This window comes from Dryas octopetala, chromosome 3, assembly GCF_963921425.1.
Source record: "Dryas octopetala chromosome 3, drDryOcto1.1, whole genome shotgun sequence".
Lineage (NCBI taxonomy): Eukaryota > Viridiplantae > Streptophyta > Magnoliopsida > Rosales > Rosaceae > Dryas > Dryas octopetala.
The window spans coordinates 15904327-15918359 of NC_141368.1; the positions used below are offsets into that span (position 1 = coordinate 15904327).

The 14033-nt window shown below is 34.6% G+C and overlaps 1 protein-coding gene across 5 annotated transcripts in view; it reads right to left on the reverse strand.

Moving 5' to 3' along the window:
- The window catches only part of LOC147291338 (putative disease resistance RPP13-like protein 1), a 44874-nt gene continuing 30841 nt past the window's right edge, over positions 1-14033 (reverse strand). For 2 of the 5 annotated variants that reach the window (XM_086236929.1, XM_086236930.1), the window contains exon 2: positions 1-4557. In XM_086236929.1, coding sequence (XP_086093055.1) covers positions 207-4475 — 4269 coding nt within the window. In that variant the 5' untranslated portion in view covers positions 4476-4557 and the 3' untranslated portion in view covers positions 1-206. Of the gene's footprint in view, positions 4558-7599; positions 7689-10298; positions 10649-14033 lie in introns of those variants that run through there. The other 3 variants (XM_086236928.1, XM_086236931.1, XM_086236932.1) reach the window with 3 other exon arrangements.

The following is a 14033-nucleotide window of genomic DNA, read 5'->3' on the forward strand; positions in this document are numbered from 1 at the left end:
TTTATCTGTTCAATTAATGAAATATTATTCATAATACGATACACAAAAGGAAAAGAATTAATTACAAACATAAGGGGAGATGAGGTATCAGTGTATCACAAGGGAAAAAAAGCAGCAGAGCGGCATACTGTGTTGTAAAATTTAATTGGAAAAAAACACTGAAAATCAAAATATGAAATAAAACATACGCCATGAGGCGTGGGTTCTCACCAATCTCTAATAAGTATGCAAGGGATGTGGGCTATTTTGGGCCAGTATCGTCCTTTACCAGCTTCACATTTCTTTTGTAGCAGCGGACACCTCCGGATTACAAGTTCCGTAAGTGAAGGAGGCAGGCCCTCCTCTGGAATGGATGCTAGCTTTGGACAGTTGTCGACCCAAAGATATTGAAGAGAGGTGAGGAATTGAAATCCCTTGATGGATAGACACTGAAGATTTGGGAATCCATAGATGCGCAGTTGAATGAGAGATTTGGGGAGCAGCATCTCCTTATTCTCGGGTGGCAACGACACCACATCTGGATCTTCACCTTCGATGTACAAAGATCTAAGAGAGGTGAGTCTGTGCAACCCCCACTCCAACAGCTGCTCACAACTTTTGACCCTCTGAATCTTCAGTGATGTTAGGTTGGGGGGAAAGGAAGTGAAACCTCCTTCACGGTAATCAATCTCCAATTCCTGAAGAGAGTTGAGATTATGCATGTCGGGTAACTCCTCCAATTTGTCACAATCGGTGATCTGGATCTCTTTCAGATTGGAGGCTCTTCTTGGCAACCCCTCTCTCGGGAAGGAAACAAGACTTCCACAGTCATCAATAAATAACCTTTGAAGACTGGTGAGGTGGCATAGGCCCTCCGGTAAGGATTTAAGATTGTAACAGCTGCATATTGAAATACGTTCAATACAAGTGTTTTCGTGGGAGAACCTATCGGTTATTAACTCCAGCTGCTTACAAGAACATATCTGAAGGTGCTTAAGAGCCCTGGGTAATTGGCCTCTGAATGATAAGGATGTCAGAGATGGACAACCGTATATCTCCAAGTGCTCAAGACAATGAGAAGAAGAAGACCAAGAACCATCTACCTCTGATTCCTCTTCTACTAATGATTTCAAATTGTCACACCTTTGAATCTCCATTCTTCTTAGACTTGGAGGAATCTGGTGTCTTGCAAAATACATCAGAGACTTGCAGCTCTCAATCTTTATGACTCTAAGAGAAGGTGGCAGACCAACATCTACAAAAGAAACTAAACTTGAGCATTCATATATTTCAAGCTCTTGAAGAGACATCAGCTGATGCAACCCTTCTGGTACCTTCAAAAGACTTTCACAATACTTCAAATTCAGATATTCAAGATTGGAAGCCATTCCAAATTGCACCAACTCCTCTGCTTCTCTTCCTAGCTTTTCAACAAGGGAAGAGTTGCCTTCAATATGCAAACTATGAAGAGAAGTAAGGTGCTGCAATAATCTATCCTCATTCTTCCACAAAGATGTCAAGTCCTCACAACCAGTAATCTTCAAATCTTTAACCTTTGTCAATCCTTGCAGGAAGTCATCATTTTCAAGTCTCAGCTCTGAAATATTTGAAAGACGGATGGACTCTAGTAACTCAAAGCCAACTGCTCCTGTTAGGACCACCCCTTTGCAACTGTCGATGTCCAACTTACGAAGTTGTTTATAGTTGGCAAGTGAAACTACCAACTCTGAGATTCTTGAAAGACGGATGGACTCTAGTAACTCAAAGTCAACTGCTCCTGTTTGGACCACCCCTTTGCAACTGTCGATGTCCAACTTACGAAGTTGTTTATAGTTGGCAAGTGAAACCACCAACTCCTGACAACTAACAATCATAATCTTTTCTATTAAGGAAACAGGGTTCTCGGGTAGCCCACCTTCCAATTTGGGACAATATCTTAAGGAAAGCATTTTCAGACAAGGGAAAACTGCAATTCCCTCATCTTGCGAGCAAGGAAACCACTTCTTCCATTGTTGCATATCCTTAAACTCAAGAGTCTCTAATTGTGCAAAAGGCGAGCTTCCCTCTCCATAAAATTCAGGACCAACACTTTCCACTGCAGCCATTCCTTCAATGTGGAGTTCTTTGAGAGAAGGCAATTGTCCAAGTGGTGGTAACAAACGACAACTATTACAATTCTCTAACTTGACAAGTACCATATTAGAGAATAAAGTATTTCCAATCCATGTTGAAAATGTCAGACCACAATAACCACTAATGGTGAGCTCTTTGAGGTTTCTATGAGGTTTTAAATTGTCAAGGACAATTGATGCCATTTCATTTGTCCCACTGGAATCAGACCATTTTAGTAGCAGGACATCAAGTTTCTCCTTGCAAATTAAGTTGGCCTTCATAGCTTCATCGCCATTACTCACATTCTCCAATCTTGAGAGGCACAATATCCCCTGGAGATTCAATAAGGGCCCTATCTCTCTTAGCCCTGATTTACTAGCTTTACCCACCACATAATTAGGCAACGATTGCAGATTGGTCAATCGACCTAGTTGCGCAGGCATTGCTTCCAATGAAGGGACATTTGAATTGTTGAGATGACGCAGATTAATTAGATTCCTCATGTTTGTCGGTAGTGCCTTCAATTTACAACCTTCCAATAGCAATGTTTGTAAGTTGTAAAGTTCACTGATTGATTCAGGCAAGCTTGTTATTTTTGTGTGAGAAAGATCAAGATATCGTAGATACTTCAACTTACCAATTGAATTTGGCAGCTCAGTTATTTGATAGTCATTCAAAGAAAGCACCCATAAGTACTGCAACTTTGGCAATAAATCAAAAGTAATGTTATGAGCCAGATAATTCCCACGGGACTGTGAAAGTGGCAGAAAGGTTCGCAGCCGTTTAACTTCAGAAAAAGCCTGAAATATTTTGACCCCATCAGACTCGGAAGCAGTGTAAGACGAATGGCGAGCCTTTGGAAAACATCTAAGTTGCGAGTCATCATTCCCCTTGTCTTCCAATCTAAAACATATTTCTCCTGCAGCCCATTGTGCCAACTCACCAACAAGGTCATGCATTACATATTTTGAACTGCATTTGCTGGATTTTTGAAATAATGACCTAGATCTTAGCTCTTGAAAATAATCACCACCTAACTCTTCCATTTGTTTATTGTCTTCTGGTCGCTGTTGAATCAAACCCTCTGCCATCCACAAAAAGATCAATTGCTTCTCTTCAAATTCATAATCATTTGGAAGTATCGAGCAGTAGGCAAAACACTGTTTCAAATATGAAGGGAGATAGTGATAACTCAATTTTAATACCGGTAGAATTCCTCTCTTCTCTGACTGGCTCCATACTTTGTTGTTCAATATTCCTTCCCATTCGTCCATTTTTTTACAACGTAGAAGACCGCCAAGAGTCTTTGCAGCCAAAGGCAATCCTTTGCATTTTGCAATAATTTTCTCCTTAAGTGACTCAAAATTTTGTGGTCTGTCATTGTTAAAGTCCAAAAGCGCATGTCTCTCAAAGACTTCCCAACAATGATCATTTGATATACACTCCAAGTTATGAACTCCGGTAGCTCCCACCATCTTTGCAACATCTTCATGTCTTGTTGTCAGAATTATCTTGCTTCCTGGTGCTCCAACAAGAAAGGAGGACTGCAATTGTGTCCATGAATCATAGTCACATGTTTCCCAAACATCATCTAAGACAATCAAAAACTTTTTACCTTCTAATTCCTTGCTAATACTTTGTTGAACATTATTTAGTTCCTTCAAATCACAGGGCCGGGAAGTGAGTGATTCAAGGATTGCCTGCGCTACTGTTAGAAGACTGAAGTCATCAGAAACACATACCCATACTTTTGGATAAAACTTTCCCCTTATATCACTATCATTGAATACGTGTCCTGCAAGTGTTGTCTTTCCAACTCCACCCGTACCAAAAATGGCAACTACATGATAATTGGTGGCAGAAGCCTCTTGTTTTGACAGAAATTCAACAATTTGCCTTTTCTCTTCATCCCTTCCAATCACGGGTCCATCTGGCTGACAGGTACTGGGTGGCCTTTTCCATTCGTTAGTAGACATCCGAATTTCCTTAAACCGAAACTCCGTTTTCCGTTTAGATATATCTTGTAATCGATCAGTAATCTTGTTTATTTCTGTGTTCATATCAAAGCTGAATTTAGCTTTTGAAAACGAGCCCAATACCTTAGTTCCCTGTATCTTGCGCTTCAACATTTCAGTACCAAATTTGTCCAAAATGTTTTGCACATCATAAGCCAAGTCTCTGAGTTCATCTAGCCACAATTTCACTGCCTCCTCCTCCAGTTGCCTCTCCTCTGCGTCTTTTAGCACCGCTTGAATTGAAGACAAGTTAGCACTCCATTTCTCCAGCGTTTGGTTGACACCCATTAGGCTCCAAATGTACCCACGGACCTGCGCCAACTTGTCGAGCAGCACCGGAAGGACTGCCCCAACAATAGCCTCTTCCATAGTTTTTTTTGCAGAAAGCAATCAAGATCGTATAGAAGAAGAAAGTGAAAGCTTGAGAAGAATCGATCAAGAGTAGTCAGAACTGCACAAAATGAAACTAGCAGTTAAGTAATAGGGGAAAAGCATGTGCAGGTCTCATCTTAGTCATAAGTAAATTAATATAATTTTTTTTTGTTAACTAAAAGCATTTAGAAATTCTTTCCATGTACATATTTAAATCAAACTTATTTAATGTGTTTTTATTTACACGTGAAACTTATTCCCATTCCTTTTATTTTTTAATTTGTTTTCCCAAATTTTTACTTTTAAAACTTATTTCATGCAAGTTACACAATATAAAAGCAAAACACAACAATTGTACCATTAATGTCCTGAAAACATGACATACCAAGTTGAAAACATGAATGTCTAACTAAAAGCATTTAGAAATTCAAAAGTGGCCCTGGCCCCAAAAAAAAAAAAATTCAAAAGTGGCAACGAAAAGACCATTTTACATTCACTTTAATGGTAGCAGTTCTTTTTTTTTTTTTTTTTTTTTTTCTCATTCAATTTTGCTTTTCAAATTTTGTTTTTCAAATTTTGTTAACATCATATACTTTCCAAGTCATTTTTGGTCCCATTTGTTATGTTGGACTTATCCCTACAGGGCATGACTGGATTATACTTCATTCAATTTTATTGAACTAAAATTGTACTATATGGAGACACGAATTTAATTGTACAGTAAAATACAGTCCACTTCAAGTCTTCAAGCATATCAGCGTTATATGCTTAGTATAATATAATATAACCCAGTCTAGTCCGACCCCAGTGTAACAAAGTGTTTTCTCATACTCGTTTCGAATACTTAGTATTTCTCTGAGAATCATGAAAATAAGAAAATAACATTCATTCACAATTTCCAAGCATTTATGATTGATAATGACACATGATTGAGAAATGATTTTGTGCCCTAATAGGGCATAGGAGTAAAATACCCTTATATGATGTAGCAAATCTAATTTATACACATCATTAATTATATGCCACATTAACTTATTTAGTTGACACAACTAACTCTCCCTTGCAAGAGTGAAGGATATTGTTTGATGAGGGGGAGGGGAGGGGAGGAACGGTGATGGTGGGATGAAGGGTAGAGAAATGTTAATGGTGGGGCTGGGCAGCTAGGTGATCAAAGACATATATGTTACGAAGAAAGTTATGGTGGATCTGACTGGGAGGGGGAGTAAATTTTTTATTTATTAGAATTTAAATGTCATAAGAGTTATATAAAAGGTTAAAATGGTCTTTGTAAAAAATGATGTGGCAAATCAATTAAGACATGTGTTTAATTAAATTAAATATTTAAAATGACATGAAATTCCATGTCATTAGGGCATAAAAATATGGCATAAGATTAGGGCACTCTAGCATTGCCCTTTTTATTTATAGCCTACAACTTGCTGTGAATAACAATTTTTAAAATACATGTATATGATAATCAAGTCCTCCTCTAGAGAACTAAAGCCACCATGAATAAACATAGCTCAATCGAGGAACAAAAAAAGGTATTCTTTTATTTCTCATAATTTATTTATAAATTTCATGCATATGTTATGATCTTATGTCTGGGTTATTTGGTCTTTGATTTGAGAAAAGAAAATTTTGAATTTACCCTATGTTTAATTGTTACATTTATTTTTCTTTAATCCTGTAACCCATAACTTCCAACATCAATCCCCTAAACCTCTGAAGGCATTTTGTACTTACGGGCGGTTAGTCTAGGCGATACAAATCAAAAATGGATGTTGCTGCTCCCTTATTGATTTGTAAAAGTAGGTTAGCCAGTTTTGTGAGATCGATCATCAAGTGATGTTTTCTTGAACTTCGGATCCCGTTGTGATTTTAACTTGAAAGCTTTCGATTTGTTTTCTCTGTTATTATTTTATGAAAGTTGTATGTGCATGCATTGTGGATTTCAACTGGATAATTGGATTGGTTATTGGTGTTTGTTTTTGTTTTTGTATGATAACCTTTAATTGTTTTCCATTGACCTTATATGTAGTAAATATTTGGGTTACTACTTTACTCTTTCTTTTGAGTGCAGATTTTCTTCCGGTTGATGATCTCGACTGATCAAGGAGGCATGGCAGTAGTTCTTGTTTGGCATATGGCAGCTTTTCCTTTGTAATGTTTTGTTGACTTCCATGTTGTCGTTTACTTTTGCCAAGTCTATGTAGTAGTTCTGTAAATACTCTAAACACCTACTGTATTTTGGGTTGGTCTTATTGTAAATATATCTTAAATATCATATTTCGATATGATGTTTAGTACGAGTGTCTTGTGTAAACTTAAAACCCCACAGGGTTAGCTTTAATATAAATAAAGTTTATATTTGACATTGTGGGTGTATGTGAAATTGTGAATGGTTGTGGGTGTAATAGGTTCGATATCGTGGTCACCTTGTAATGTTGGCTCTTTTGTAAGTGTTAACATGTCATAACATTATGGGCCGGTTTGGTTCACGGGATGAATTGTTTGGAAATGTTATACATTTCCTCATTCTAGGGGATGAGAATGAATTATTCTCATTACAGTGTTTGGAAATGGAGCGATAACCAAGAAATAGCTTTAATGATGGTAGCTTGGTCATAAAAAAATGTAATAAATGCTTTCCCATGAAGGGGGGATTGCATACCCAAGGGGGCTGAACCAATGCACATACCAAACAATGGAATGAGATCCCATACCCATAGCCAAGCTCCAAAACAGTGAACTAAATGACCCTATGTGTAATGGAAAGGCACGTCATTTTACGGAAATTCTGATTGTCCCTTGCAATTGAAATGGTAATTTTGATTGAGTGCTATATTGTGTTGCTGTATTTTCTTGGTATTAAGTTGATTTATGCCATTTTCATATGCATACCAATGGAATATATGTGCAATTACAAATCATGTTAAAAGGTTTTTGTCCAAACCAACAACCAAATAAATATCTCAAATTGCATAAATAATACAAAATCAACTTAATGCAAATGTTATTGTCTCATTGATAGTAACATAATTTTTGTTTTTGGTATGGTAATTAAGGGACATTTAATTAAGTAAAATGAAATGGATGTCCAGTTATAAGAAGCACTTACATGGAACTTCAGATGACGAACGATGTGATTGGGTTTATCAATAAATCCAAATTGATTGGCTCTGATTGGGTTTAGGAAGAAGCACCTACCTATCATTTTTGCCAGGAAAAAAGGACCTGTTAGGTGCAACATAATTTTTGGGCTACCAAATATAGAATTATATATCATTTTATTTCCAGAGAGATTTTGTTTGTTTGTTTTTTAAGACAGCTAGACACTAGTAAATTTCCTATATATTTCAAAATTTGTTAAGATATATTTTAGGCTCAAGTACATTTACATCTACCAACTATAGGATCAATTTCAAGTTGGTCCACGAACTATAAAACATTTCAAATTTTCTCATTAACTATAAGGTCCATTTCAAGTTCGTCCACGAACTATAAAACATTTTAAATTTCTCCATTAATTAACAAAAAACATACATAATGGTAGACAAAACCGAGTTGACGAAGAAAACCGGACCGAACCATTTATATATATTTTTATATTTTATATTATATAAAAGTTATATATATTGAATAAAAAAAGTGTAAGGTGTTATTTGCACAGGCTAGGGTTCAAACCCATGACCTCGTGAAGAGAGTTAAAGTGTGAATTCCCACTACACTACTAAGGCCCCGTTTGGAATTTCAGTGGAGGACTCAAAAGCTGTTGTGAATGACAATTCTCAATCACCTACAACAGTTTTGGTGTTTGGTAAAAAAATTAAAAACTGTTTTCCTCCACAATTCTCAATTTCCCACAGCAAAAACAGAAAGCAGGTGTCTAGGTGCTTTTGAAAGCTGCAGTGATTACAGCAACAATGAATATTTTATGTTACCCATAATACCCTTATTGATTTTTATAATTTTTATTTGTTTATTTTAAATTAAAAAATATGTTCATTGTTAGTTATATTTTATATTGTGATAATTAATTATGATATTTTATTTGTATGATTAAAATTATAATATACCTAAAAAAATAATAGGCATAATTATTTAATAATATTGTTTTTAAAAAAATTAATGCTAATAAAAATTTGTAGCCACAAATTTAAAAAACAAGTAAAAAAAATATTTTATTTTTACCAAACAAATAAGTGAAAAGCACTTTCAGCATCATGTCCATTTTAGTAATTATACACGGTCACAACACTTTTATATTAATATTTATCAAACACTTTGATACTGATTATTGTACTCACAGCACTTTTGAAAACATAGTTTACCAAACACTCAATTGCTTTACTTTACAGCTAATTTTACTTTACAGCTGTTTTACTTCACAGCTTTTTTTTCTCACAGCAATACCAAACTGGCCCTTAATCACTTGTGATATTCAAGTACATGCAATATATTTATAGGCATACTGATACTTGAAATATTATAATTTATAAAATTAAATATATTTTATATATCATTTTTTTTAAGATATAAACTTAGATCTCTATTTAGGAGGGTGTTCCCAACTCAGATTTTAAAGGATTTTAATGAATTTTAAAATCCATAGAATCCATCAAAATCCAAGGAAATTAGGTGGAATTCTCATGGAATTTGTTATGTGTAAAAAATGCATTAAAATCCATCCAAATTCATTAAAATCCTTCACTTAATGAAATCCATGACTTTTTGAGGACACAAGGATTTCATTGGAATCCATTAAAATCTGAGTTTGGAACACCTAAATTTCATTAGAATCTAAAATTTAAGTTTGGGACACCCCCCTTAATATATTATTATTGCAAAAAGTCTAAAAATGTTATTAGTTTATATTTTATATAATTTATAATTTTTATAATGTAAAAATATTACTAAAAGTCCAAAACTATAATTTATACTTTATATACTAAAATTATTAGAGTATAGGGTTAATTTTTAAGGTATAAGGTTTCAGACTTTATGATTTAGGGTATAAGGTTATAGTGTAGAATACCAATTATAATTTTATAAATTATTATATTTCAAGCATCAATATGCCAATAAATATATTGCATGTACATAAATATCATAAGAGTGGTGAGAATTCACACTTTCAGTCTCCTCAAGTGGTTATGGGTTCGAACCCAACATGTGCAAAAAGCACCTTATACATTTTTTATTCAATATATATAACTTTTATATAATATAATAATATATAATAAAATAAAAAAAATATATAAAAATAATCCGGTTTGGTCCGATTTTCTTCATCAACCTGGGTTTGGTCCAGTTTTCTTCATCAACCCGGTTTTGTCTACCATTCTTTATGTTTTTCGTTAGTTAATGGAGAAATTTGAAATGTTTTATAGTTCGTAAATCAACTTGAAATGAACTCTATAATTAATGGGAAAATTGGAAATATTTTATAATTTGTGGACCAACTTGAAACGGACCATATAGTTGGTGGATGTAATTGTACTTGAGCCTATATTTTATTTTGAAACTCAAAATTTGTTAAGATATATACTTTCCAAGTCATTTTTGAGTGTTTTCATATATTTCAATTTGGTTTTTAATTTGTTATTATGCTCAGAATCATGACAATAACGTACGTACAGTCTATAACTCTATATATAAATGAGAATATATTAATACATATATCAAAACAGATTGAGGAACTGGATGTGCGCAGAATATATTCAATCGATACTTTCTTTATATATGCAAGAATAAGCAGACAAATAAATATAATTAAAAAAAAAAAAAAACAGAGGACAGGAAAGAAATCAGAAGTACCAGCTTAAATTGTTGGGTCTCAGCAGCAGATGGGTATATGTTTCTTGATCACCAACCAAAGTGAAAGGCAGATCAAATAGAGCGGCAGCAAATGGATGTTAAACTCAAAGAGGCAAATCAGAATATGAAGAGATCGAGAGGGTGTGGTGTATGTGGAAGTAATTGGATGGATGCAATTATTAGAACGCAGAGTGTGTGGTGTTGTGGAAGTAATGACTAATGGGTACAAATATTGGAAAGTGGGTGTCAACTAACTACTACCTACCCACTGTACCCAGTACTTACTTGCAATAATGATGTGTAAATTAATAGGTAAAAAGAACAAATCAACTAATAAAATGACAAAATATCAAATTGTGAACACTACTTGCTCTACTTGTAAATTAAACCCTCTATATTTCGAAGTCAATATAAAAGGATAAAGTGTCAGTGGCCAAGACAAAAAGATGATGACCTTAATTGCGGAGGCCCTCACCAACACAAAGAAAAATAATGAAACAAGACTGAGCCACACGGCCCACACAACACAAAGAAACGACAAGAAAACAAAGTTGATCGTATCCTCCACAGATTTGACAGATGAAGAGAACCCAATAATACTAACAAGCTGTCTGTATAGAAAAATAGGACCATTTTCAAAAGTTGGAATGCACTATGCTAGCAAATTATTTAAGTTAAAAAATGAGAAAAACTATAGAAATGTGAGTTCTTTTTAAAAATATGGATATAAAACTGTTGCAGTTTCGGAAAAGCAATTTCCAAAAAAATTCATATACTTTCCGAAAATGTGGGAGGCCTGATATTCCTATTCTCTCCTAATATTTGAGTGGTATGATGCATTTTTAATGTTGGTGTATTGAATTCGTTGAAAAGTATAAAAAGCATTTTAAGTCTTATCTTTTATTCCACTTTATTCTTCGTGGGGTGGTGCCATTTAATTTATTTTTGAGTGCTGCTATTTACATATTTTTTTTTTTGCATACACTTTTCTCATTTCACACCTATTTTTCTTTTCAATTTATTAAATTTCTCATTACACACCCTTAATTTTATTAAAATACCCTCATTATCAAAAAATCAAAAATCAAAACCCAAAACCCAGCCACCCAGTCCTCCGACCACTTAGTCCTTCCGCCGCCGGTGAGTTGGCTGCCGGCCTCCCTTTCTCTCTCCCCCTCTATCCTTCATCTCTCTCCTCTGTCTCTTTCCCTTTCTCTCTGCTCGATCTCCATTTTTCTCTTCTCGGTCTTCCTCCCTCTTCTCGGTCTTCCCCCCTTTTCATTATGTTTTCTTGTTTGATGCAGGGGATCTAATAACATGTTTCAATTTTATGTAATAAACAATTCGTTTTTTTTTGTTGTGTTCTGGGTGATAAGAAATCTCACCTTTTTATTATAGATTAGAGGTGCCACAAATTTTTTGCTTCATGGACTTGCTTTTCTGCAGATTAGAGATTGCTTTTCTTGTGCAATCTCAACCATTTTAGCTTTGGGAATTGCTTTTCTGTAATCTGCTTCTTCAGATTGCTTTGCTTTTCAAATTATCTCAAAGAATTTCTGTAGGGGTTGAAGGGATTGGGATTGTTTTGATGTCTTAGATCTGTGAAGTCTTTTTTGGAGTCGGGGTGAGGACAGAGAGGGACAGAAGAGAGAGAAAGGGAGAGAGGGGAGAGAGGGAAAGAGTCAGATGAAAGGAGAGAGAGAAAGGGAGGCCAGCGGAATGGACCACCGGCGACAGTTGTGGCTGGGGGTTGGGACTTGGGGTGGCTGTGTATGTGTGGTTGTCCTTTATGACCATTTTATGTTAGGTTAAAATTGTAATTTACTAAAATAGAAGAGAAGGGTGTGCAGAAAGAAAAAAAAAAAAAAAAAGGTGTGTAAATAGCAACACTCTTATTTTTTTATTCTATCACATTTTCCTTTTCAGCTAACATGGATCATTTAATTTTAACATTGAAAATGTATAACAGAACACATAAGAAGTTGTTTATACATATATATTTATTTTTATTATTTGCAAATAAAAATCTCCTGGTTTATTTAAATTTTCGTTGTTTTTAGATAACTTAAATAGGTAAAATGAGTAATTTCGGAGGTTTGTAGCTTTTTTGATTGAGTAATTTTTTAGCATTAATGAAGTGTGTGTGACAAATGCCCACAGTAGGCTACACAGTAAACTGTGGCCCCATTTCATTTCTTTTTTTTAGTCTTTGGCCAAATCCAAGAGATTCTTCACATTAAAACGACAAACAACACTTATAATGAAAAAATAATGAAACAAGCGTAGCCACACAACACAAAGAGTTGTGAATTGTGATGTGTTGACTTACGAGTTTTATTTGCTAGGTATTATTACAATCCATTTTTTTCCTCTCTCTTTTACTTTTTCCTTAAAATTTTTCTTGTCAAATTTTTTTGACATACTTTCCAACTCAATTTACAGTGTTTCATAGAAATTTTAATAAATTACTTATAAATTCAGTTTTTAAAAGATTTTTAACTGAAAATCTAGTAAAAAAAATAATTAAATTTCAGCCCAATATGTCCGTGTACGTAAACGCGGAAAAGAAAATTTACACTACCGAGCGCTCGATAGGTCACCGAGGGCTCAGTAACCTACTAAGAGCTCGATGTACTGTGCCGAGTGCTCGGTGGTTGCAGATGCAGTGTTTTGCTTGCAAATGCAGGGTTTTACGTACTTTGACTAACATGTCAAATGTTCTCACTAAAATTCCGATTGATTGCAAGTGCCAAAAGAAAATATCTTTTAAGTCCCCTGTTTCCTGAATTTACAAAAAGAGAAATATATAGACTTCTAAAAACGCTGAAAAAAGCAATACAAAGGTAGTAGTTTACCATCTTAGGTTGATGTGCAATGGCAATACAAAGTTGTGTAAGTGAAAGAGACAGGCCTCCCTCTGGAATGAATACTAACTCAGGACAGATCTGTCAAGGTTTAACATCTACAAGTGGCATTTCAGTTTTTTATTTTTATTTTTAATAACTGTGATTCAAATAAAAAATATTAATCATAATATGACAGCCAAAAGGAGAAGCATGTAATAGTAAGAAATCTCAGCAGGAACAAGTCAAGATTTTGAAGACAATAAACCTCATCCATGTGTGGGCACGCCTTTTAGAAAAGAAGCAACCGTTGAACTAAGAAGAAATATGAAACGAGGTAAGAAAGTATGTTTGCAGTTCATTGTAAGTTTGCATAAATGATTCAAAAATTAATGATATTGGCCCACTTTAATGGTAAGTCTCAGGAAAGGAAACAGTCATTGGCCAACATCCCATTGTCAAATTTTGAAGAGAAGTGAGTTTAATTGTAAGTCTAATATGGCAAGACCATGAGCTTCTAGCATCTCCTAAAAGCATCTCAACTTTGTGGTGTATAATTCTTGACCAAAATGCTGCTAAAATGGACTTCCTTCATTTGTTTCTTAAAGATCTATGCCTGACGAAAGACAAAAATAAGAAATATTACTCAAAATTTAACACAAAAGGAGAAGCATTCAACAATAAGTAATCTCACCATTAAGAGAACAATGCATGCCTTTGAAGATGATAAATCTCATCCAAGTATCCAACTATGGCAAGCCTCCTAAAAAATAAACATCCCGAGGAAATTGTTCTGATTAAAAAAAAAAAAAAAAAACAGAATTGAGAAAATTGAAGTTTCATAAAATAAGCTTAATTGAACGGTTCAACAACAGTTTTTGTGCACAAAATT